We start from the raw sequence: 26950 nt of genomic DNA, 5'->3' as shown, positions 1-26950 counted from the left end.
AACAATACCTTTCCAAATTCTTGCCTATTTAAATACCAAATAATTTCTTTATTGAAAAATAAATTTTAGAAAAATAACTATTTTCTCATTTGCTCTATGATAATGTGAATCAAGAACCAAAGCAGTACTAATATAAAGAGAAGAAATTTGGGTCATACATAAATATACAGCAACAAGTACCTGAAAATTTAATTTATGTTCATCCAAGTAAATAGTAGAAATAACCTGGCTATCCCTACCAGTTTTCTGGAATTTTTTGCCATTGGCAGTTTACATAATTAAAATAATGACTTTAAATCTAAAATGCACACATCCTACACAGCCACCCCGTTTTTCTTGCTGCCATTTCACAGAATCATATTCTGAGTTGGAAGGGACCCACATGGATCATTGATTTGTACTCCCTGCCCTGCCCAGCACTATTGCCAAGTGTCACACCATGTGCCCGAGAGCATTGTCCAAACACTTCCTGAACTCAGTCAGTTTTAGGCCCCTCTCTCCTAGAAAGACACTGGGATTCTGGAGCTTGTCCATTAAAAGGCAGTAAGTTTCTCCAGAAGAGTTTAACGTTCAATATTGGGAAAAATTTCTGCACTGAAGAAATTGTCAGGCATTGGGATGGGCTGGCAAGGGATGTGGTTGAGTCGCCATCCCTGGAGGCATTTAAAGGACACGTGGTTGTACCACTTAGAGAAATGATTTAATGGTGAATTTGGCAGGTTAACAGCTGGATTCCATGATCATAAAGGGGTTTTTTTCCAAACTAAATGATTCTATGATTTTAAGATTAATTTAAAGTCAAATTCTTCACATATGCTATTTATTCTTTCCTATTTTTTTCTAATGCCTTTGTTTGGTGACTGACTAAATTGGCAATAGCCTTGCTTTAAAGTGTAGATCTTAGGTACTTCATTTCAAAGTGCTAAATTATCACTGCTTGGTTTCTTTTCAGATTCCTGGGTACGTGCCATTTAAAAATGTAAACACTCAGCAGACATGATATAAACATGCAAAGATTTTAGTCAACACACTGGTTGGATTCCTCTCACATTAACAAGGACAGCACAGACAACTATCAGCTCCAGGTGTTTAGATCTTTTAAAATCTGTAACACATATGCAGGAAAACTATGTTTCTCTTCAAATAAACATTTTCTATTAGAGATTTCTTACCCAGACTTGCATAACGCATTTATTTCCCTGGGTCATTTTCCATTTTACAGCAAATAGATTATAGACAGAACATAGCAATCTGACAGCAGCTTTTCCCTCCATCAATAGCATTTCTATTTAAAGAAGAGGATTCAAAATCAGTACTGAAGGTACATGCTCTCTTTTCTAAAGGGAGTCAGTGTACCTGTACATAATTCATCACTTCTGTTAGTTCAGTAGGGCCAAGCCTAAAAATCAAGGATAACCTGGCACTAAATCTTTTCCTTTAAATGTCCATTGCTCTGCAGGTGAGAGTTCATATCTTCACCTAAAGCCAGCTCTATTCTCTGACCATATGTAGACCATATTTTCTGACCATATTCTCTGACCATTCCTGTAGACATTACATGTCTACAGGAATGCTGTTGGCACCAACACTGTTGGTTTAACTGGTATCCAAGGAGAGAGTCATCCCCACTGTACCTTGAGAATACAAGGATCTTCCATTACATTCCACTTTCTTATTCTCCCACTTTGTCCTTGTGTTCTCTGATTAAAAATAAAACCAAAAAAAAAACTCGGTTAAACTGGTTAACAGGTATGGCCACATAGATAACAGTATGACAGCAAATTAATCAAGCATGAGCTGGTATCAAACTCAGAAAATGAAGGAAACTTTCATGAGAAAGTAAATTTTCATCCAATGAAACTGAAGAAAGAGTAAAGCTACCATCACACCTGGCTAATGCTATTATGCAGTTTTCTGCTGTTTCTCAGTGAGAATACAGAAACCTGCTACAGTTCCTAACTTGTGAAATGGAGACTTACCATAAAACAAATAAAAAGTGCAATAATTATCATGAATATGCTGGAGTGCAATTCAATTTCCCTGATAAGACTTCATATTCTGCTTCCTGGCATTCTTGACTGATTGATTAAAACAATGCAGCCTTCACACTATTTTAAGAGTTAAGCTTAAATGAATAGCCTGGCAGAGCCATGATCCATGGCCTTCAGTACCTGCCACAGGCTTTCATGGATGATTTCTGATGAACACAGCCCAGAGTAAACACACTCTTGTAGATTGCCTGTTCCTGTGATCATAATTATAGGTACACTCTCTTTCAAGGATTAACTACTGTGTAACTTGCAGATTTTTAGCTTTCATAACATAGTTAGCTTGGAAGCAAATACAAATATGAAAGCGACATTGTGAGCACAGGGACATTGAAGAGTCATGTGATTCTATGACCAAAAGTTGGCAGTATTTTCACAAAAAAATACTCTCATCGAGGCAGACATCTGTATCTAATTATAAGGTTAATAAGGTTAACGGTTTGGGTTATGAAGGTAGGAGACCACCCCTGCTTCCAATAACCTACTTCTTTGTTTAAAGTATTTGTAAAAGAAAATATCCCGATAGCAGCAAGTGGAACTTACACCTAATTTATAAGAAAAAAATTAAACCAGAATTTTCAAGTTCTATTACACATTTTAATGAGCCACTTACTGGATTCTTTCACTTTTTTCTCCGTCTCATTTTAAAGACAGAAATAGAATTCCCTTGGGAGTTTTATTTTAAAGATAGAAATAGAATTCAAATGGATTTTGCTTCATTTGCTCAACACCTAACAAACAGGTATCTAAAACCAGCTACAAAGACCTTGGATAAAACAGTCTGGTGCTTTAACTTTAAAAGGCAAAGTTTTAGAAACTGGGCTGGATATCAGAAATCTTGCTTTGTGTAAACTTAGCTGCCTAATTACAGCTGTAGACTGAAGGAAAACGTTTTTGCTATCCTTTTATTAACTTGGGCATGCATATGTATAAACCAGTTAACTTCTAATCCCATGGCACCTTTTTTTTTTTTTTTTTTTTTTTTTTACCAGAGGATCAGGAAACAACTGTTCCCCTTTATGACTCTAATTCTGTACTATATGGCAGTACTGACTTCAGTGGAATAACCCTTCATTCAGCACATTCTCTGGAGAGAAAGAGTATAATTAGATCCCTTAAAATTATTTGAAGCGAGAGAGTAAAACAAGCCTTAAAGTAGGTGTGTTTCCATATTGAAACGCTTTAGTAGCAGTAGGTTGCAGGGAAGTCTATTGTCATTTGCAGCCTATGTTTTAGGCATGATTCTGCTAAAAATGCATATTTGCTGCGGATGTTGTTACTAGGGAAGTATAATTTACTCAAAATATATATATAACTATAAAAAACAGGATAGTGTTTAATAAAAAAAATGAGAAAAAATTTCTAGCAAGAAACTAATATAAATACCTCCTATCTAAAACACAGTCTGCAAAATGTTTCATGAACACAGGCTGGAATGGTGCCTATTAGAATCTGACTGAAACAGCAACCAATGGGAAGAGAGGAAGAGGAGGGACAGTTGTCCATGGAAAGTTAAGAGTTCTGGAGAGATCTATAATAGACTAAGACCCCCTAAAAAAAAGTATCTCTTTCCTCCTCTTTTATAAAAGTCCAAGTCCTATAATTTTCTTCTGTTTTACTGAATCACTCCCTCAGTAATTTGCCCAATCAAACAAAGGAAAAAATCTTCCTTAAAAACTGAATCACTTGCTACCTTTCAGAAATTTACTGCTATTGAAGAATATCCTAAGTATACATCTGAATCCCAGCTATCCAAACAAATAGGAAACATAGCAACTCTACAGAGACATTCTATAGCATAGAGAGCAAATTGTAGGTAAAATTGGCTAGCAGTTGTTAAAGATAGCAGATGTCAAGAAAGTCTTTTAATCACTAAACACAGAAGGGATTGACAAGTTGTTATTTATCCAGATATGTGAAATTTTTAAAACTAAATAAGGTGTAAAATACAATTATTGACATAATTGGTTATATGTAATGCTTGACATTTTTAATTCTATACATATTTTAGGGAAAAATAACTATTATTTTCCCCCCTTATCTAAGTTTCTCTTGGCTTGAACTAGATGTCCTTTTAGGTAGTGATTGTCACATATCACTATCATTTTCCCAACCTTCCTGAGGTATTTTCACATAAGAAAAGCAGATGGCATTATAGCCAGGGCTCTGCTACCAGATTATCATATGCCATGATCTGTCTCAAGTGTGAACTATTTTGGAAGGATTTCAACGCTCTATAGTTTCTTAGATTCATAAATTGATAAAGTGTTCCAAGACCCACAGCTGTTCACATTCTTGTGGGTTAAAAATACATGCAATATTTTTGGCTTATCATGTATGTTCTACCTACTGATACCTACTGGCTTGCCTGAAAATCACCCATAAATGTGCGTGAGCACCCATAAATGTGTTCAAGCAGCAGATGTAATTATATTTATATTAAACAGAATGTTGATAATTCCTGTTTTTCTTTTCCTTTTTGACTTTCAGGAATTCTTTCTGGCAGTAAAATGTTCACTTAGAAGATCAACAGGAGAGACTAAAACATACAAAACAGAATCCTGAGGTTATTCATGTCTAAAGCAAATGACACAAATGAGACACCAATCTCAGAATCTTCTGGATGAGAAAACACGGATCCCAAGTTAGTTTATGAGAACTGAGATGAATAAATTGTTCTCTTATAAATATTTATTCTTTTGAACATGATTATTCCAATCCAAATTATTCTGACATGCACACTTTGGCTAATATTCATCCATGCACCCGTCTCCTTTGAGCATTGGCTGGTGCACCTGCCTTCACTACTTCTCATGGAAACTGAACTAGAACTAAGTTAGTTTATGGTCCTTTTTTAGAATTCGTCAAGAGCAGTGTATATTTTTTTAAACTATTAGATGAGGAAGACCAAGTAAAACTATAGAAAGCAGACAGTTTTCAATTATTCCAGGTAATAAGATCTGCCTGACACTTGTCATCTGCACACAGATTCTACTACTCCCTAACAGATCACATTTCATATACTAACATTTAAACAAAATTAAATCAAACCCCTTGAGTCTTTACTTCTATAGCAGTTATTCAAATTATCCTGTTCACCTGACTACTGAAAAGGCAAACATGTCAGTGCTGAGGATAGAGAGATACAATAAAGAGGAAGAGGGAAATCTGGTAACCAAGCAATGTAGTCATGAGCTTGCATCTGTGAGAAGGATCAGCAAAGTTCCTGAGCTATGCCAGCACAAGGGAGCAGTGGAAGAAATTAAAGTCTCATCCCTGAACTTAAAGAAATAATTATAGAACTGGAAGTACTTTATGGCAGATTAACAAATATTACTAGAAGACATGGAACTCTCATGAGAGAAAAGCAGCGCTGATGCAAAGGAGCTCTGAGAGTCAGGGGAAATGCTGCTTCTGTTCAGACAGTTAAGAAAGAAGAACAAAGGGTACAAGCAAATACTGGGGATTTATATTTAATGTTCCATCTGAAAAGGTTTCAGATATCACAGACAAGTATCCTGCTAGTATACACGTGTATGTGTGATGTCTTTTAAAATGTAAATCAATTATGTATCACTTATGGAACATCTCAAGCCTGGGGAATCCTCTTCATACCATTGATGATTTCAGCTAATGGTAGAAATGGAACCACATGCTTCAGGGAGCCCTATGAGGCCAGCACATAGATTTTATAGAGGGAAAGAAGCAGCATAATTAAAACCTCATCTGCATATTCTGGATAATCAGAAACCAAGTCTCAGTATATCTGAAATTATCAAACCTACCATCATGGAATCATATGATAATATGATTGTGAGCAACCTCAGAAGGTGCAATGTCCTGCCTAAAGCAGTGTCAGGGAAACTGTGAGACCAGGTGGTTTAGGGCTTTATGTAGCTCAGTCTTGAGAATGTCCAGGGAAGAGGAATGCATGGCTCTGGGCAATCATGTGGCTAGGTGAGTTTAGCAGAGAAAGGACTACTGAAGCACTAAACAGGATTATAGTTTTGTCCTAAACTGAAGATTTATTTTGTACCCCTTACCCTGAAGGGATGTATAGCCCTAAACTGGGTTAGTTGACAAGATCTGATTGATATTTACTGTCAGGTGAATCACAGCAGTCTTGAGCTTTTGAGTGCCAGTATGATGAAATCTCTATTTGAGATTATCACAAATTCTCTTTCAGTACAGTCCTTTGATTTGGAATGTTCACTTCCCAAAATGTCAGTATTTCCTGGGAAAAAAAGTCCTAAGAAAAATTAAAAATGTCTTTAGGAAATATTTTCACTCATACTCAATTTGACTTTATCAATTCATTTTTTTCATGATAAATTGGAATAAAAACAAGGCCTATGTTTTCAGCAGTACAGTTCTGTGTCTGAATCTGCCCATGGATCTCTCAGGATGTGTAAGTCTGGAGGCAAGATTAGATAGGCAGTCATCTAAGTTGTGCATTATTTCTCTAACCTGACACAAAAACGTGGTGGATTTAAAATCTTATGTGTGCTTTCTTTCAAGCTGTTGACACAGCATATGAGGAAAATGAGTAAATGAATATTTATCTAGCTCAAACAGCATTAATGTATGTCTATATTGATTTTTTTTCAAGACTTGTGAAATCAGACTTTCAAAATCACCTGTGAGCAGCCTGAATACTGAGCTAACGCACAGTTTCTGAGTGATTGCTTTGGGTGCTACAGCATGTACAGAGGAAGTCCTCTTTCAAAAAGCACATCTGGATAGTTTGGCTATAATATTGTGAAAATAAATATAAAGTATAAAAATAGTTTAAATTATAATCATCAACCAAATTAGTATTTCTACTATGATCTAATATGCACCTATCTTAAATAATTGAAAAAATGATGATAAAAAGAAAAATGAAAAATAAATGAATGTGTTATGATGAAATGATCTTGCTACTTCCGAATATGTAGTTTAACATAGCAATGGTTTTATTACTCTTTATTGGCAGAAAAGTTGACCTTAACCTGAAGTTATTATTCATCCTGCCAAATAAATTGAACTGTATGGAAGACAAGTGCTGGAAAAAGTAAACTGAAAATATATCTTATTCGTATTGCAACCAAATAGACATAATGGTAGAGATCGGAAATACAGGAGAGATTATTTAAATAAATTCTATCTTAGGCAGCAGAAGACTTTCACAAAACAACATATGTCATTTGATTATCTCTCTCTGTCATCACAGATAATGAGCAAAACTCTCACTTGTCAAATACCTGCCATTCATATTTCATATTGGCTTCAGCAGGGTTATTGAATACAGTACTTAGCACTGATGAAAATCTCCCCATTCATTTGCAGCTGTATTGATATAACTCTGGAGATGTTAGCTCCAGACAGGCACCTGGGTTTGTATATTTAGCCTATAATGCATCTATTCTACCTGCACAGACAGGTCACACTACTTTTGAGGAGGAAAATGCTGTTTCAGGATATGAGCATCTCTTCAAATGAATATAGACAAATGCCAATTTTTGTCATATAATTAGACATGACCTCATGCTACGGTATTATGAAAGAAGAGTAGAAATATTGAAAAAAGAAATCTGTGAACTGGATATTTGCAGATTATTTTTGACAGCAATGTGAACAAAAGCACTGATAAGTACACTGTCAGGAAGAATTAGTCTATACAATTCTGGACTCTACACAGTTACAGAGAAATATTATTACTGTGAGAATAATACTGAAAAATAAATGTGGAAAAATACAGTTGTAGGGAGAAAATATACATGGCAGGTGGAGAAAGCTTCGCCTACAGAACTGAGTGTTAGAATATGCTAATAATAAAATCGTTAATGACTAAGTGAGCACAGTGTAGAAACTGCAGTTACTTTATTTAGACGAAGTGACTGTGTAAAATATGTTAACAGAATGCAGAAAGAGCAAAAAAGGTATGAAACACTAAAAAATTAACATAGAAACACAATGTACTACTACTGAGATATTTAGGAAAATTAAATTCACCTTGATCAAGATTGCATGGAGCCATGGACACTAAAGCCTCATACTATTTTGGTAGGGTTTATTTCTTATGAGTGAAATAGGGATTTATTTGCTTTAGTGTGTTCTGGGACATATATACAAATTTCTCGAGCTTACTGCAGTCTGACTGAGGTCTACAGGGTCTTTGGGGATATATAACAAACATCCTTAGGAACAGCAAAAACATTCTCAAGCTGGAATACACATTTGAAATTGTATTTAAAGTTGATGAAAATTATTTTTCCCCCATAAACTGTTTCAATTTATATTTAATTTTGGCTCTAAAGTTCAGTGCATGTTATAATTTCTGGCCAGTTTCAGGTCAGTTTCTGGTCCATTTGTACTTCCATCTCCCTGTTCCTTCTATTCCTCTGCCTTTGAGGCTGAAAATCACAAACTGACTATAGCTCGTAGATATAGTAGTAGTATTGACAGTAGTCAAACAGGGAAGACAGAAATCTGAAAACAATAGGAAACATGACATAAAGGGAAAAAGGAAAAAAAAATTTATCCAAAATCATAACATATCAGATCAGCCCAAGGAAAGGGAACAAAACAAACCCCGTATTTATCTATTGAGATAATTTTTTAAAAAATCTTCTTCTATTTTTTGTACTACCAGGATACCGGTGTCCAAAAAGAACCACTTATATGCTTCAAAACTATATTTTATTCATCTTAATATTTATCTGTGCTGGAAAGATAAATGATTTGTATAAGATTTGCATATGCACTCTTTGAGAGCATATCCAATCTGATACTGTCCAAAGCAGAAAAAAGGTCTCACTGCCTCCTGGTCACTCTCAAGAAAAATGTTACCATGAACCAAGTTCAGAGCAGCTGCTGTCCTTTTTCTCCCCTACAGCTGCTCAGCATTGCCACACTGCCAGTTGCTGCAGGGCAGAGGAAAGGAAAAGAGGAGTTCTGGCTATTTACTGCTTGCTAAACTAGCTATGGAAATACCGTCCAAGCAGGAATTCAGCTCCTATACCCTGGTCTAAGGTAAAAGAGTAGAAGAGTAGAAATAACCTTCTTTATCTTGTGGCCTCTCTGAAGTTAACTCCACCAGCAGAGAGGGTTATCTACAAAACAGATTCAGAACAGTAATTTTGTTTTGTGAAAGATTTTGATATGGCTCATTTTTATTATTAATGTTTAGAAACAAAACCATTTTAAAATTGTAAAAGGAAATTGTGCAAGCATAGAATGTGCTGGGTCCTAGTTCAGGCTACCTTCCCCTGAGGACACACACCACAGAACCCTGCTGCAGCTAAACTAGGAGGAACTTCAGGCAAAACCAGCAACCTTGCAACCTCAGGAAGGTTTAGGCCATTGCTGTACTTTTCATTGGCAGTAGGGTGAGAGCTGGAATTCACTAAAAATCTGATCCAAATGCAAGGTGCACTCTCTCATTATTATTTATAAAAATACATTCAGAATATGCAGATGTAGAAGAAGGAATTCTAACCACAGTTTCTTCTAGTGAGAAGCTAAGAAAAGGAAAGTGCCTCACGTGACAGATGGCAGTCCTAACACTTAATATTAGAATGCACTGTAGAGAAGGCAACTGGAATTTGGTACAAAGATAATTAATTTTAGAAATGCATGGATCTAGTTCAGTTAGTAACTTACAGACAATAACTTAATTTTTCATGCTTTAGCGATGAATATTTTCCCTTTCCTAGCTCATATGATATTTTGTAGGCATATACTTCTAAAGAGATTAAAACTTAAGATTTTTTATATAATAAGCATAATCGTTCTTACATGAATTTGCACAAACTATTATTATCAAATATCTACCTGATATATGTTATAATGGAAGACAAATTATGGAGAATGCATATATTTATCTTCAATTACATTTCCCTGTGGTACAGAATTACTCAAAATTATATGGAGCAAGGCACAGGATTTGTATACCATTAAAATTCTTCTATATATGGTAGGAGGAAACAAATAAATTAATAGAAATATGTTTCATGTCTTTCCTAATTACAATCAGCATTCTTTATGGACTGACAGCTGTCAGAATCATAGAGTCAGAGCACTGTAATCCAGCTAGAAAATCTTGCAGAGGAACAGCACATGCTGGGATCATTCCTGATGCTCTAAATTGGCCAGAGAAGGTCAGCACAGAATAGCCTGAAGCGCCCGTTCCAGGCCAAGAGCCCAGGGAAACACAGCATGCATCTAAATGCTGCAACCCCCAAGGCAAGAGCCCACACCAAAACTGCGGCTTAATATGAGGGAATGAAGCCCTGTGGTGAGACAGAGAGATATTGAAAGAGTCTCTCAGAGGAAGAAGTGCAAGCCTCATTGCTTGAATAATTTAAATCCTAAATGAATAATACAAATGCAAATATACTAAAGGGAACTATCCAGTGGCAGGGCCTTGAGTAAATGGATATATTGATGGTTTTTGTAATTCTCTTTTCATACCTGTACCTGCTAATTCCAAAATGATCCTAAGTCATGAGGTTCTGAATACCTATGCATTCTAATGTAGCACATAATAATAACAATGGATACTGTAGAATAGCTAACAACTTTTTGTGAATTCTTACAGAAAAAGTAAAGTTACTTGCTGTCTTACTCTTTTCCCACATGATGTTACCTTTAATAGACTAGGAAATTTAGCACACGTAAGTTCTGCCTTATGGATTTTGCATTTATAATTCAAATTCTTGTCATCAAATTACTGTCTCAGAGTGAACTACATGTAAAATATACATTGAATGAAATCCAAAATATAACTTTTTTTATTACTGATTAAACTAGCTGTAAAATTAATTAGAAATTTTTAATCACTTTTTAGACTGTAATTTCATGCAGACACTTCTTTTGTCATCCTAAAAACCTGATAGTCTTTCCTCCCATGTATATATCTGAAGTCTTGAATACTAATAAGACCCACGTGCCAACACAATGATGACGAATGCCTTAAGGCCAAATATAATAATTGCCTCTGTGTAATCCCATTGACTTTAGTGGTCTTGCCAGGAATAGGAGCCTTTATTTTAGATGGAAAAAGTGAAACACAAAATAACCATAATCAGATCTAATTCAAGGTGACTTTTGTAGCACCAATAATAAGGCATTCCCATTTTTCTGTATAGACCATGTAGCTTTAGGATTAAGAATGACCTGGTGTCCAAGGCATCAGCACAGTGCAAGAAAATACAAAGTATTGCTTGAAGAAGCCAGCTCTGGCAGCAGCAATTGCCACCACACTCACCTAGTGCCTTTCTCAGCAGCATCAGCAGAGATTTGCCATTTGGATGCTTATGATGTTCAAGTAGTTGATTTCTATATTCTCCAGCAGAAGTAATTTGGCAGTCTGCTGTCCCCAGCAACTACATACTTTGCCTGAGCCTCAAGTGCAGACAGTCATAATCTAAATGATGATCATTATTATTGTGAAGGACCAAAACAAAATCTAGAGCTATAACTTGAAGTTCTGGAAAGACATAAACGAGTAAAGAGATGAGAAAACAAGACTGATATAAACTAAAGGTGATAATAAAAGACATCCACCTGTCAGAGAATCACAAATTCTATCTTAGCCTAAAATGGGATTAAAAATAAAGTTTCAGTATTGCTTTTGACAGCTCTGAAGACAATTCCAGCCTTATTTAAAATTGTAAGCATATGTAACATAAGTGGATGAAGAAAGAAAGAAAGAAAGAAAGAAAGAAAGAAAGAAAGAAAGAAAGAAAGAAAGAAAGAAAGAAAGAAAGAAAGAAAGAAAGAAAGAAAGAACTATCAAGAACTAACCGTATTTTGCTCCAGTACAAAAAGTGTTTATTCAAATAGGAATGCACTTCAACTTCTGTGTAAAGGAGGGCAAACCTAAGACTTTGAAAAGTCAAATATTATAGGAATGCTGGACTAAATCTGAGTCCTGTTGTTTGGGGGTTTTTTCCCACCAAAAATATGATGGGAAATATGATTAGAGTCATTTCCCCAGAGCCATCTTTTCCTGACAATACCAGGTTTAATTGCTAACTGCCAAGTTGTGGTAACACATCAGTAATACATCTTTAGGCATATAGTCCTCTAAATTCTCTTAAGGAACTTGAGAAGGAAGTGGTTAAATGCCAGTGAAAACCTTGTAACCACTATTTCAAAACCAGCTGCTCTCCTTGAGGCCAGGAAATGCCAAACGCCGTTCTGCTGAGGAGCAGCCGCGCTCAGGAGAGCGGTCCTCGGGCTCCGGCGAGGGCGGCGCCGCAGGGACCAGCGCCACAAGGGGGCAGAGGACGCGGCATGGGCCACGCAGGACGGGCTGCAGCTCCGGAGGCACCCTCCCCCGGCATTCCGGCCCTTGCAACGTTAGAAACTGTTCAGCTTTATAGATAAAACACATATCTCTATGGCATTCTCCATTTCTCTAATCACAGTAGGGACGCATATTTATAATGAATTCAAACTTTCCCACTGGCATTCATGTTTTCCCAATCAAATGCAAATTCTTCCACATTACTTTGCGCTTGTTGTTAGCTGTCCAATTTTAATATATTTTCCTCTCACACTTCTTTGCTTTCTTGCTACAGAAAATTATCAAGCAATAAGCACAACGAGCATTAAGCACTCCAGGAGCAATAGATCATCTACAAGACTGCAGGAGTGCAAATCACCACAATAAAAGATTTTCTGATGTCACCTATTGCTCCTGTAGTTATTGCAACCCATCATTCTTGTGAATTCATTCCCTTCTAAAAACCACATCTCAGATCTTGTCTTTCAGCAGCAGTTATCTTGCTTTCACTGGGGTTATCTTGATCAGTTCTAAACCAACCAACTAAGGTGGATAAAAAGGAAAAAAAAAAAAAAAGATTACTATAATATACATTCACATCATCAACATCAAAGTCCAAGCTACCATTGAGAGACAGAACAAAAAAGGTTTTCCAGAGTTACGCAGTTCTGGTGCCTTCAGTTTTCAGGCAAGCATAGTGTGACTCTCAAATTTAACATAAAGATGGGTCTTCAGTGAAATTTGAATTCTTAAATGTATTTTTATATTTTAATTTTTTTTCTTGTTTTCTTTCCAGACAGGCAGCTAAAGCAATGGACTCTGGACCCTACTGGCCTGTAGTTGATCTAGTTTGCTACTAATTGTTCAATACTAGAAGCAAACACTGATTGTTTCATAAAGGTCACAGTTTTATTGTGATTATTTTCTATTGCTGTTACAGATATTTCAAAGTGACGTTTTTAATGTAAAAATGAGAATTATGTCACTGCTGGCCATTATAACTTAACTAGATGTTAGGTATTAAAGAAAGTGTTAAAATAAATGTTCCTCTTCACTCTTTCTACTACTGTATTTGGGAACTTGAATACATTTTCAGAGAAATATATGTTTTTCATAAAGACAAAGAGCAATAAGAGAAAAAATCAACTTGAAGGCTCATCCACTGTCCAAAGGCAAAGTATTCAAAAATATTTTAAGATGTTTTCTTTCTCTAGTGTTTATTAGAGTCAAAAAAATGAGTTCTCCAAATATTATTACAAAAACATATATGGATGTTTTTCCTTTCGTTCATACCTCTGTATATAGAGATTTTAACATTTGTTTCTGCAAATAAGCAATGCCCACTTCCTAAGATTGGTTACTGATTATGTATCCCTTAACGTAGCTGAGGTTTTGTAATTAGTACTCAGTCAATTACAATGAAGCCATCTTAATACAGTTTATGTATATATAAATTTTATTTTCAGACACCATTCACAGTTGTGCAAATCCGGGATGATTCCGCTGAGATTAAATTAAATTAGTCCTGAAATGCACCCTCATCCTCAACAGACTGTGCCCCACCTCTGATAAATATAGAGGATGGCACACGGTAACAGTGACACAAAGGGCCACACCTCTGAAAAGCTCACGGGAATAAGGAAACACCTGTTTGTGCTGTGGAAGAACAGGTGGGAAGCGGTGCTTTGCCGGCTCAATATCCTGTGCTTGAGATTACAAAGAACGGTGCTCAGGTGCCTCTCTCTTTTTGCCCTATGAGTTTATTAAGAAGCCGCTGGTGCTTTACACTACCCTAGAGATGCCTTTCCAGCATCGCATGGCTGCCCCCATCTCCCTCCCCGTGTCACCTCGCCGAGCCGTGCTGAACGCGCACCGTTTTGCCTGCTGGGTAGGGCAGGAAGCCTTAATTACAGCCTGAAAATAATACCCGCTTCCCCCGCGAGCCTCCCTAGCTATTCCTGTGGGATGGGAGAAGCGGAGAGGAGCCAGGTGGGGGAGGCCGGCGCTCCCCGGGCCCGAGCGCGGCCAGCGGCGCCTCCGTGCGCGCCGGCGAGGCGGCCCCAGCACCACGGCCAGCTCCGAGCGCCGCCGCGCCCCGACGCGGCCCCGGCCCCGGGGCGGAGCGCGGTCCCTCCCGGGCCGGGCTCAGCGACGGGGCGGCCTCGGCAACCGCTCGGTGCCGCCGCGGGCCGGGCGAGGGCTCCGTGCCGAGCTCAGCCCCCGCACCCGCGGGACCCGGCGCGCCCTCCGCGCCGCTCGCTCGGCCCCGAACGGGGACCGGCACCTGCTCGGCAGCCCGGGAGCGGCGTTCGGCGCCGGGGGAATCCCCCTTACTCCCAAGTGGGGGTCGTGTGGCGAGGGGAAAGCCCTCGCCTGGGTCACGCTGCGTAGGAGGCGGCAATCCCTTCCACCGGGGAGAGGAAGGATGCCGAGGGCTCCGGTGGTCCCTTCCCCCGCTCCCCCATCGCTCAACATCGACCCCTACTCGCGCCGCCCCCCGCCCCAGACGGGGCGTGTACCAGCTTCCCTCCCTCCCCCGGCCCTGCCAGCGCCTGGGGCTCCCCGGCGGGCCACGCTCAGGGGCCGCGGAGGGGCCGGCGGTGCCGGGAGGGCGGGGACGCCGGGGCTACCGGAGGTGGCGGGGCCCCCCCGCTGCCAGCGCCCTCGGTCCCCGCTGACCCCTGCAGCCGCCGCGGTGGGGGATGTGGCACGTCGCGGTGCCGCTGGGGTGTAGCTTGTTCCTGATGCCGCTGTTTGTCGCCGAGTTTTGAAGAGATTTATTGGCTGGCTCTTGCTAAACCACGCTTGAGTAATCCGAGCTGCTGCGCGCCGTGGTGAAGCCCGGAGGGGGGGAACGTCACTCCCTCTGGCAGCGGAGAAACATTAGTCTTCCAGCCCTCAAACCACCACTACAGCGTCGGAAACTGCCGGGTCACAGCCATTTGCTTTGGAAAATTGGCGATGTTTGGTGCTAGAGATCGATTACCCTTGTAATCTTTCCCCACCCGCCACCTCCTCCTGCTTACCCCACCCCTACCCGCCCCAGACAATAGCGTCCGAGCTCCTCCAGGAAAAAAATAGAAAAGAAAGCAAGGAGAGAAAGAAAGAAAGAAAGAAAAAGAAAGAAACTGGGGGATGAATCTGACTCCAATAGGAAAAGCGTGTCTCTAGAAGTGGTGCTAATGGGAAGAGATTTCCGAGCTCCAGAGGACGATGATTTGTCACAAAGGGTAGCTGGCTCGGTGCTTTGGGCTGGAGCCGTGTAGGAGATCCTTGGAGAAGTCATTGTGCACAGAAAACCGAAGACCTGTACAAACATGCCTGTTCGCAGAGGTCATGTGGCACCACAAAATACATTTTTGGGTACAATTATACGAAAATTTGAAGGGCAAAGTAAGTTCTCGCTTTCTATCTATTTTGCTATAGTAGTTTTATTCTGCTTGCGACTAAATGGACAGCAGCTCCAGACTATTTTTAAGTTTGTAGCTTGCAGAGAAAACCCCGGAGGTAAGGAGGGCATCCCTGGCAGAAGTAGCAATGTTTTTGATCTAGAATGCAGATTACTAACTTGAATTGTTGGCTAGTGGGCTTGTTTGGGTTTGGGTTTTCTTAGGAGGGGGGTTGGGGCTATTTTCCCATCCTATTTCAAGGAATAGTTTTTATCGTTGATTGTATCCATATTGTACAGCTATAGAAGTTATATCTCTTACCTTCTTCTGAACCACTGAGATGTCTCTAAAAGCAGAATGTAGAATCTTGCTGTCTTTGCAATATCTAAAAAATAGGCTAGATTTATTATTATGATTGTTAATGCTGTTAATAATAATTGCATTTTCAAAATAAAGCAGAACTTCAGACTTTGATTTAGAGGAATCAGAAAATATGCAGAAGAGTTATTAAAGAGGAAATACTCTCTTACCTTGTTGTCATGACTGCATTTAGATATAGCTGTCAAATTTCTCTCTTTTCTTTATGTAAGTCTAAAATATCTATCAAAGCAGTGCAAATGCATCCTCAGGGACAGTCTGTGAGATCTTTTCCAATGCAGCAGTTTACTACCTGTCGAGGAGGCTGAAGCTTAAGTGCTTTTTTTCCTGGCCAGAATTCTAGTTTCCTATTAGCTGTAAGAAAGGTCACTTGATGCTTAAAATGAATTTAATTTAGAAACAGTAGTCTGATATATGTACATTGATTTAAATATTTAGCATAATTTTAGTATCAGCCTGGTGTGAGCCCTTACAGGTAATTCCAGTTCATATACTTCCATATACTTAATACCCATATTAGCATGTGTAATATTTATATTTTTTGAGAAAAAAATAAAGACAGTGCTACTCCTAATATATCTATATTAAGTTGGTGTTGCTACTCCAAGTTTTCATGTAGTGAAGTGTAGATTTTTTGACAGTAATAATGCACTAGCTACTAAATAGATAAGTGATAGTGGAAGTTCAACACGATTGAAAGATAGCAGAAAAAGTAAGAATGAAATCTGCAGATATGTCGCTGTGTTCAAAGATAGACATATTTAAAATTTTGAAGACTTGCACTGTTTACTTGGTGTCATGCAAAAATCTTTTAGAAAGCAAGCAATCGCCTTGTGAATTTGAGTAGCTAAAAATTAGTGTTATTAGCAGTAAGTGTATCACAGTCATATTTATAATTACAATGGGAATAGTGTGTTTAAAAGGTAAACAGAAACAAACTAATAAGAGCTGAAAACTTTTGAACATGTCTTTGAGAGGAGAGTTTGGGAAAGGAGGATGGATGTTAACACAGAACTTCAGTGAAATTTGCAAAATGTTCCCAACATAACAATCGTTTCATGTTTTTTGTTTTTAGGAACTTTTCTTCAGATACATCCTAGATAGATTTATTAAAATAATATAAATTTACTGTCATTCACCTCAATAAAAACCCCTATTGAGTAGATTGAGATGGACCTTACATCAGGAAGCCCTTCCCTAAAGCAGGACCCCCTTCCCGAGGCTCTACTTTTCCCCAAAAGAAGCTGCTAACTTTTCAAGGACTTTCCTGGAGTTGTGACTGACAGGCCGGCGGCACTCATGGCTTGGGCTGCAGTGACGCCTGAAACAGACAAAATTTTGAAGTCAAAAGGAGATTTACAGAGACTTATATAGTCTGGTTTTATTTCCTTATAAAAGGAATTATATTAATCTTTAATTTATTCTAAATTAATTGAAGTTTCTTTAAAAGTTATGGATCAAATGATCTTCATTAAATGACTGAAAATCTCTGTATTTCAGGCGTTCTGTGAAAAGAAGGGTTGTTCAGCATTCATCTCTGCAATCGACCCTATAAGAAATGTTGAAAGAGCACTAAAAAATGCATCACTTTCTTTTATTGCAGATAAAAAATTCATCATTGCTAATGCTAGAGTGCAGAATTGTGCTATCATCTACTGCAATGATGGGTTCTGTGAGATGACCGGGTTCTCCAGGCCAGATGTCATGCAGAAACCTTGCACCTGTGATTTTCTTCATGGGCCAGAGACCAAAAGACATCATATTGCCCAAATTGCTCAAGCCCTGCTGGGGTCAGAGGAAAGAAAAGTAGAAGTCACCTATTATCACAAAGATGGTAAAGTCTGGTTTTATTTTCAAAACTTTTTGCATGTTTGGTTAGCAGTTGATCGGTAAAAGAAGTGTGTATGTTGTATTGGCCGGCCCCTTTGCTGGAGGTGGTGTAATTTCTCTGAAGTCCAGTGAAATACATTTGCGTGTGTCAGTAAGGAAATCTGCCCTGAGAGTAGTGGATGTATGGAGTATGTCACTGCACACTCACTCTAGCAGCTGAATGAAGCCAGCACAGTGTTTGCAACTCTGGAACAGAAGTTCTTTCAGTTGGTTTAAAGAAGATGTAAATCACTTAAAGTAATCAGCATAGAGGAAATGTACCTTGACTGAAATTCAATATTTTACCACAAAGTTAAAAGTAGAAAAAAACAGCCCATCATAAAGAAAGCATTAGCTTATAAAGAAAGGGACAAGCCTTTTTCCGAGCTGAGATATTGTGAAGTACCTGCAGTTGAACTACCGATATTGTCTTAGTATTACCAGAGTCAAAACTTGGATTTGCCTAGACTATGATCTATTCCCTGTTATTCAGTAAAAAGTCAACACATGCAGAATGGCTGAATCTGCTGATATTTTTTTCCTGTTAAGAGCAAAAATTAATAAATGTATTTGCAGTTTTTAAAATGCACACACATGAGAAGTAATTATGATACATATTAGTTATATGTAGAGTTTTGTTGTTGGTTGTTTTTTTTTTAATTACCCAGAGTTATTTACAGAAACACCCATCTTTCAAATGAATTCAAATAATTGATAATTGTGGTGTACCTTATTTTGTCTCTTGCTGTGTACACTCTTGGGAGAAGGAAAAGGAAATTCATATTCAAATGCTGAGCTTAAATTAGTTCTGGAGAAGTGCCAGTGTGTTGTTTACATCAATTTTAGAATCACATGCAATGTGCTCTCTCATTTTAAAGTCACAGAGTTAAATCCTGTTCTCAATAATTCTGTTGTTATCTTGGAGAGACTTAAGGAATATTATTTTTAGCTTAGGCTGGTATAATTCAGATAGGACTCAGGCCAGCCATTCTGCCCACGCTACCAATATTTAAACATACTCCTGGTAGGAGATTCTCTGTAGAGCCCTTTATTCTTAGATCTGGTTTGGTGGTCGGGAGCAGATTTCGGTTAAGATTTTTTGTAGCTGTGCCTTGGACATAGATTTCCCAGGAGAACTGACACTGTGTGTCTTTTACACATCTACCCTGTGTTTGTGTTAACTTGGCATGTGTTAAAAATAATATTGCAAAAGGAGAATGTTATTGCTAACTTTCACAGCCATCAGCCTGGAGCACTGTTTGGAGATGTAGTAGTTTAAAAGTCCTAAAGTCTCCCAAAACATTAGGAAGGAGGAAAAGGCCTTTAAAAGTACTTCTTATCTGTCAATTACCAGAGGAAGATTAGATAGATAGATAGATAGATAGATAGATAGATAGATAGATAGATAGATAGATAGATAGATAGAATAGATCCTTTTCTAAAATGCTGAATTCTGAAATCATGCAGCACACCATAATCTCTTTGAGACATACCAAAGAAATCCTGTCCATAAAAGTTGCCATATCTTTCATAAATAGTTTTGAAAGCAGAGTTAGAGATTATTCATTGTAAACAATCTTATGCATAAGGGTTTTCAGTAACATCACTTCTATGAATAGTTACTTTAATTGTCTCTATATTTTACTTGTCTAAATTTAAGCATGTGGACTGTATGATCTGGTAAATTTAAACAGGTGAATCAGGCAAAAATTTTCAAAATACAAGATAGGTCTGACACTCAAATGCATGGCTATCTGTCAGCTTGATTGTCTGTATATACAGGTTTTTTTGTTTTGATCCATATAATGTTCAATTTCTTTTAAAATGTGTTAGAAAGCCTTAAGTCTGTGTGGTGTCATGAAATTGAAATTACCTGTATGATGAATGTAATGAATGTTAGTAAACATATCCTATAGTTCTTCTAAATAACTCAAAAAGATAACACCTCACTTTTCATCTTCACTTTTTCAAATTTTCAAATTAGATTTTTCAATATATAGCATATATTCATACACCTATATATAACATAGTCTGTATATTGTAACAATATACAGAATAGTGATACCTAACAAGGACTTCCTCCAGGTTGTGAAACAAAGTAAATTTCAAGAGTTTTCTAAAAATGTCAGAGTTTAGTGCCTGGTTAGTGGCTTATTTTGCATTTGTGCTCTGAGTGTGAGACTTGAGGTCAATTTCAGCAATTTTTAATTTTCGGAGGTCAATTCTAGCAGAGTCAGAAATGTAACTTTCTACATGTGAGTAACCCAAGTTACTCCAATGAACTATCCACTGCTTAAAAGCTTAATTTGAAGTTTTATTTCATGGCAAGCCACTGTATAATATTTAACGTAATTCTAAACATACGGAGGAGGAAGACACCTCAAGAAGCTGTGAATTGCTGGAGGTTCCACTGACCAGAGGTTCTGAGGACCATATTACACACTCCTGACTAACAGCCCAGTGAATTGCAAATAAAACCTTATTCCACATCACACTATCATTTACTCTCCATAAGCCACTGATTATATTAAAAATCATTCTAATATTTTGAAGTAAAGCAAATCTCAATGGGATCACTTTTAAACCTAATCTGTCATCAGAATTCCAGCAATGCAGATATCAGAAAGGGAATCACTCTATAAATAATGCTTTTTCTTTTTGATTCTAAATACCACCTCATATAATTTTAAAATGTCACAGCTTTGAAGCTCAGCTTAAAAGAAAATTCTTGCTATAGAAAAGTGGTATTGCACACACACATGAGAATTAGGATTCTGATGTTCTCTACTGGTCTAGAGTCCACTTTTCTAGATGAAAGTGCAGGATCTCAAGTTTTAAACATCGTGATGATGCAAGACTGAAAGCTGCTGTTTGTTCACTGCTTTAATTTTTGGCCAAATTACTCACTCAAAGAAGATGGGACAGAATGATGAAGAAAAAAAATTGCAAGTTCATATTCAAAAAATGGCAATTACTTGAATCTACACTGCCTTAAACATGACAGACAAAAGATAGAGTGGTCAAAGGAGAAAAAAATTTTATGCATGATGGTTTTATAAATGAGTAACCTGGATGGCCCCTATTTCCCTTTTCACTGTGCAGTGTGGGGAGGGTGCAGAGAAGCATCAAATGCTTGTGATGGCTTTGTATAATTGTTTAGGTGGCCCAGACTTGGGCGCCCAGCATGACCTGGGCACCCAGCAGGCCCTGTCCCAGCCACACCAGTGCTGCCTTCACAGCAGTTTTTGACATTTGCAGCTAAAATCCTTACTAGCTTTTCTCAGAGTACTTCTATAAGAGTGTAGTTTGCTTTTGGTTTGAATTTCTCCTCTCACTTTTTCCTTTTAGAAAGGTATTAACACAGTCCAAGCAAAGTTCTAGTCCTCTGTCCTCTTCAAGTAGTGCCACAGTAGGCAATTACATATCTACTGAAAGAGTTAATTACTGAGAAAAATCATTAATGGGAACAGATGGTGCCAAAACTAAAGGTCCAAATTTACAGGTTCTCATAGCACAAGTAGCTCTACAGTTGTCGCTGGGTGTACTCCTGGGATTGAAGACACATAAAATTTCTTTTTTAATGTAAATATCCCTTTTTAAAAAGAGCAGTAGATAAATACAAGTCACAAGAAGTATTATTTTGAAACAGATTTTTTTTCCCAAGGATTGCTCATTAGGTATTAGCATCTGCTTAATTAAAAAATTATACTCTGATACCAAAGCAGCAATATCATAAATTCCTTACTATCTCAAAATTTTTTCACTAATCTTATAGCTATATGATCTGAATTATACTTGAAGGCAAGATATTGTTTATACAGGATATCAGTTCTTATTTTAATAAATTAATTAATGGTGAAAATATTTGACAGCTCTTCCTTTGAGGACTCCATTTTGCAGTTTAAGTCATTATTGCATAAATCATTCTTGACAGATGTAAAATATTGCTTGAGGTGGTAAAGCTGTAAAACTTTTGAGATAAAAAGTATAATTATTTTGGGATTGAGAATGGATATATATAATAATCAGCAAATACTGTACCACACAGAATACATTTTTACTTTTTACTGTATGCTTTCTAGGCAATAATGAGATTTGTCTAAGCTTGCAGATGATATCTATTAAAGGAAGGTAGGATCATTTAAGCTCAGCTTAAATTTAAGCTTAGCCATCATATATTCTAGTGTTGAGAAGAACTAAGGTAGAGTATAGGTTTGAGCAAAGATAAGATCAAGCAATTTGCAGAATATGCACAAACCTCATAAACTACTTGCCATTTACCAGTTCCAAAAAAACAATTTGCCACGACAGACTGCAAATTAAACATACTTGAATTTTCAAAGCACATTTCCAAACTAATATCTTAAGCCCTTTTCTGCTCTTTTTTTGAGGATAGGAGAATAAAAGTTGTGCAAACATGGTAATGAAATAAAGTGAAAATGGTATTAAGAGTTCTTCAGAAAGATGAGGACTTCATCTAGAAACTCATCATCTAGACTTCAGCCAGCTTAGGCGTTGTACTACCTGTTTGTGTGAACCTACCAATCAATAAAAAACACAACTGAAAAGAAAGCTGCTTACACGTGTGTCCAGTCCCCTTAGATTTGTTTTAGCATGAGGGTCAGTAACTGCAGTCTTGACCACAGTTTCAGTGCCTTATCTGGAGCTGTTGAGATAGGCCAATGAATCCAATCTCTCTGATACCCTGCTGGTGTAGGACTCCTTGACAAAAGAAATACTGACTGCATTTTGATAAAGAAAGTGTTTCCCCCAAAAAAAACTGTCAAAAACCCTTTCTTAATCCAGGGGTTTTTTTTTCCAGGCATTCTTAAAATACCTCTTGGCTGAAATCCAAACAGTTACTGAAAGTGTTGGACTTTTGGAAACAAATGAGGATATCCATTCTTGTGTCTATAGTGCTGCGTTTCTACCTTAGGCTTTAATACTTGTCAAGAAAAAACCATCCCCATTCAGTATTGCTGATTTTACAGCAAGGAGACCCATCAGCAGTGAGAATACCTCAGTGATCCAAAATATCCACTGTCCAAATATCTCATTTACCCATCCCCATTCAGATACTGCTCCTATGTCTGCTCAGAACTGTAGGTCTCTTCTGATTCACATTTCATGTAGGATCTCTAATGATTATGATAAAGCACCTCTTAGAAACCCCAAGAAAGCTTATTTATAGGTCAATTTCAACCTTATTTTTCAACTGCTTGACTTTCCAATATATTCTTTTATTTCCAGGTAAAGATGAATTGATTTTAAATAAGGAGGGAACTTTTATAGAAAGAGATAGTATCTGAATAAATAGAGCAACAATTAAATTGATTTCTAAATTATTCTCTTTCTCAGTGTTTAGGGTCAGAAAGGTATGAAAATATATATATAATTTTAATAAGTAATTAAGAATAAAATTGCCAATATTTTTGGTACTGCATCTTTAACAGGAAAAAAAAAAATCTTAATTTGGAAAAATCCTTTCTGACAGTTTTGAGTTCCTCTATGGCACAAATAAAAAACCTGCAGGCTACTGGTTCAGGAGTCTTTCATTTCAGTACAATGTTAAGACAGAACTCTTCTTACACTGGGCTTCCATAGGATAATTTTATGTCAGGATTCAGAATGTCACAGGGCCAATTTACACCAATCAAGGGGCCCAAATTTCTCTAGTTAAGCTAAAAAGAAAAAATGATTGCTGACTTTCAAAATGTATGCCATAGCAGTAAGAAAGGTGACACATTCTAGAGTGAAATGGTAATATAAGGTTATGATGTGATACACATCCTCAAAAGAGCTTCATTTTTTAATTAGGCATTGCTGACAACATTTTTTATCTGCTTTGAATATGCTCATTTTAGTTGTAGTGAAAGCTATTTTGGTTTTGGGTTATGAGACAAAAAGAACAGATGCTGTCAGTCTATTTTTGGTGTCATTTCACATGATTTATTGTGCCCTCTTTCCATCTTTATCGTGCATCCTTTCTAATGTTACATTATTATAAGAGAGTCATTGCATACTCCTAATTCATGTTATTGATTAGTTCTTTCCCTTCTCCACCGACTTGGCCCATATATCAAAAAGAGATGCTGAGAGCAAATCAGACATCATACCTTGCAATAGACACAGAGGAAGAGCCACTGCTTTTCTAATAGCAGCCTTTTGCATATTTGATATGAAACAAACTTCAAAACATGGCATTTCGAGTAACACCAGTGTTGACATGAGTGCTGTTCCCTCTTGTTCCAAGCAATGGGAAGAGGACAGTGGTGTGGGTTAGATTTTATGTTAGTGCTTTCAAGTCCAGCTTTAAAGTGTTTCCTACATGCTTGACTTAGTGTATGACTCAGTCTGTGTACTAGGCAGTCCCTGCTCTTCCCAGCTAAGTATGGAAAAAGCTTAATCAGGCAGTATAGGATTCAGAGTTGGAAGACAAAGCTGACTATGGAAATTGCTAATTGACTCTGGAAACTGCATATCTCAAAAGCAATCAGAACTGTAGCTGTGAACCTCAGTCCGGGCAGAGCGGGTAAATGACAATGACAGCAGGGTATTGTGGCTCTATAGTTACTTGCTCGTTTCACATTGTCTGCAACTCTGAAAGTTCACGTCTCTGAGGTGGGAACTACTTGCCTTATGATTTTGTACAGCTTGAACTTTTTTTTCTAGTATACTGCATATTTTAAAAGGCAATAACATGCATATTTGAATAATTTCTTGGAAACTGAACTATAATTTCATTTTGAAAGCAGAATTATAGCCATAACTAGTCACAAAATGCTTTTTGACCTCCAGAATTTCCACAGATATACAATTTTAAGCTTCCTCACCAATTTTCTCGGTATAGCCTTTGCATTTCTCATTTTGTTAATTCTTTAATACTGAAATCACAGTGAAATCTCATCAGGAAAGATCACCACAAATACCAAAATTCAATCTGAGAAAAAGTCAGAGTAAACAGTGTAAAGGGAAGGTCCTATGTTTTTTTATTTCATTAACCAGATTGCAATTATAGATCTTATTATACCTAGTTTTGATACTGCCTTCAGTTGTAGCACTGAAGTATTATCCACACAAAGTATTTATTCTAGCTTATTTGTTAACAAAGAGCCATCATATAATCAAAAATGGTACAATACATCTACAAATGGTATTTAAGTATCCACATTTTTAACTATTTCATTACAGATAGTGAGTGGAAATGACCAGAAGAAAGCTTAGGCCAGAAATCATAGCTGCATTTAGTACTTGACTACATGGTGAAATTTCTTGCTTTCCTATCCTTGTTCCTCTATAATAACACATTACCTCATTTAAACCTCTGATTTGCCAAATGAGACTACAGTGGAAACCAGGTCATGCCTCAACAGCCAGTTCAGAGAAACACAACAAGAATTTACTTTAAATACTTGGAAATTAGGATTTATCACAACATCTGAATACTGATCCTTGACAGCTTGTCCTGGCCTTTTTTGAGCAAATGCACGGGACTATTTGGCAACTGATTGTTTCTGTGGCCAGAAGCACTCATAAAGGCCTGAGAGCAAGATATCCATGCCTACTGACACAGGAATTAGCTTGCACGCCAATAGCTTTCATAGAATTAAATTGCAAAGTTTAATTTTTGTAAGACTAAGAAATCCTGATCTTTAGGCCTTGGAGCACTGCTCGTACAGTATAACTTTGCTAACTAGTATTAGCTGAATCTCTATTGCTGCATAAAGAGACAGCAAATTATTAAAGAAACACGCAAATCACAGACCAAACTTTCCTACATTTTTATCTACAGGATAGACAGGCAGAGACAACTGCAGAACAAGGACATATTAGGGGGTTTTGTCTTTGTCTTATACCTAGGCTACTTGAAAAGCTGTTAATCATCATGTAAATGTGTTTCATCACTAACATGCATGTGCTAAAGCACTTACTCCCAGCTGTTGTCAGACTTTGGAGTCTGTACCCTTTTGAGATTATTTCTTAGAGCAGTCTTTGCTGATTTTCATTCAAATCAATGCAAGTGGATCTCTGAAAATAGCTTGCAAATTTCCTCCTTTCAAAACTCATTTATGTCAATCTGCTTTACTCCTTCCTCTCTGGAAAAAATTGCCAGATAATCTCATTAGTATTTTGCATGTTTATGGCATTTCTTTTTATACTTTCTAAAAGGACATGAAACTCAGTAGTCCATAAATCCTATTGTCATGGCAGTTAAGTTAAAATAATGTTGCAATTCTGTCTACTTGCTTAAAAAGTGTAAAGAAAGAAAGAAAGAAAGAAAGAAAGAAAGAAAGAAAGAACCTAAAGTCCATGCCATTTTAAATAATAACAATAAAAGAAAGGAAAATGTGTTCCATTTTTCTATTTTAAGTGCCCAGTGTTATTTTTGCTTGATAAAATATACCAGGAATCAATTTAACACCAAAGTCTATTCAACTGAAAGAACAACTCTTCCCAGAAGGACTATTTCTAGGGTCATGGACAGCATAACCATATTACATGAGAGAGTGGCAACAGCCTTGGAGTACAAAACCAGGTATCTATAAATCAACATGTGAGCCTTCTCTGTGGATTAATGGAGCAGCTCAGTAACTGGTGTGAAAGCCTATGTATAATGTCAATCCTGAGCCAGTCCATGCTGGGTCGCTGTTCAGAGCATCCTTTACAGAACATCCTTAGCCTTTCTATAAGGTACACATTGTTTATTGCAACAAAAATGTGAGCACCTAATGCACAGAAGCCTATTCAGTGTTTTACCCACAGAGTTTTAAAGAAAAGTTTTGTAGTTTTTGCAATAAAGCAGAGTTTGAGTGCTGTTTGTGGATGACCGCAAACTTGTAATAAAACCTCGTTCCTCCTTATCCTGCAACTTGCAAATCCCTTCTCGTGTCAGGATTAGGAATTGGATCTAAGGACCTGCTCCCAAATGCCTAAAAAGTTAATTAAAAACTACTCACTTCTGCTGCAGCCACAAGCAGAATTAGTGTCTGATT

General features: G+C 37.5%; 1 protein-coding gene and 1 long non-coding RNA gene across 7 annotated transcripts in view; one reads left to right on the top strand and one right to left on the bottom strand.

The window, feature by feature from the left end:
* The window catches only part of LOC134421287 (uncharacterized), a 240101-nt gene that overhangs the window by 170322 nt on the left and 42829 nt on the right, over nt 1-26950 (bottom strand). For 2 of the 4 annotated variants that reach the window (XR_010028556.1, XR_010028557.1), the window contains exon 2: nt 1635-1700. The exons of the other annotated variants lie outside the window; for them this stretch is intronic. This is a non-coding gene — a long non-coding RNA (uncharacterized LOC134421287). The remainder of the gene's footprint in view (nt 1-1634; nt 1701-26950) is intronic. 4 annotated transcript variants of the gene reach the window in all.
* KCNH7 (potassium voltage-gated channel subfamily H member 7) overlaps nt 15253-26950 on the top strand; it is a 207170-nt gene continuing 195472 nt past the window's right edge. For all 3 annotated transcript variants that reach the window (XM_063162002.1, XM_063162000.1, XM_063162001.1), the window contains exons 1-2: nt 15253-15714; nt 17692-17922. In XM_063162002.1, the coding sequence (XP_063018072.1) occupies nt 15639-15714; nt 17692-17922 (307 nt within the window). In that variant the 5' untranslated portion in view covers nt 15253-15638. The remainder of the gene's footprint in view (nt 15715-17691; nt 17923-26950) is intronic.

Source organism: Melospiza melodia, chromosome 8 (assembly GCF_035770615.1).
Source record: "Melospiza melodia melodia isolate bMelMel2 chromosome 8, bMelMel2.pri, whole genome shotgun sequence".
Lineage (NCBI taxonomy): Eukaryota > Metazoa > Chordata > Aves > Passeriformes > Passerellidae > Melospiza > Melospiza melodia.
The sequence above is the reverse complement of the archived record's forward strand: the minus strand, read 5'-3'. Positions and strand labels throughout refer to the sequence as shown.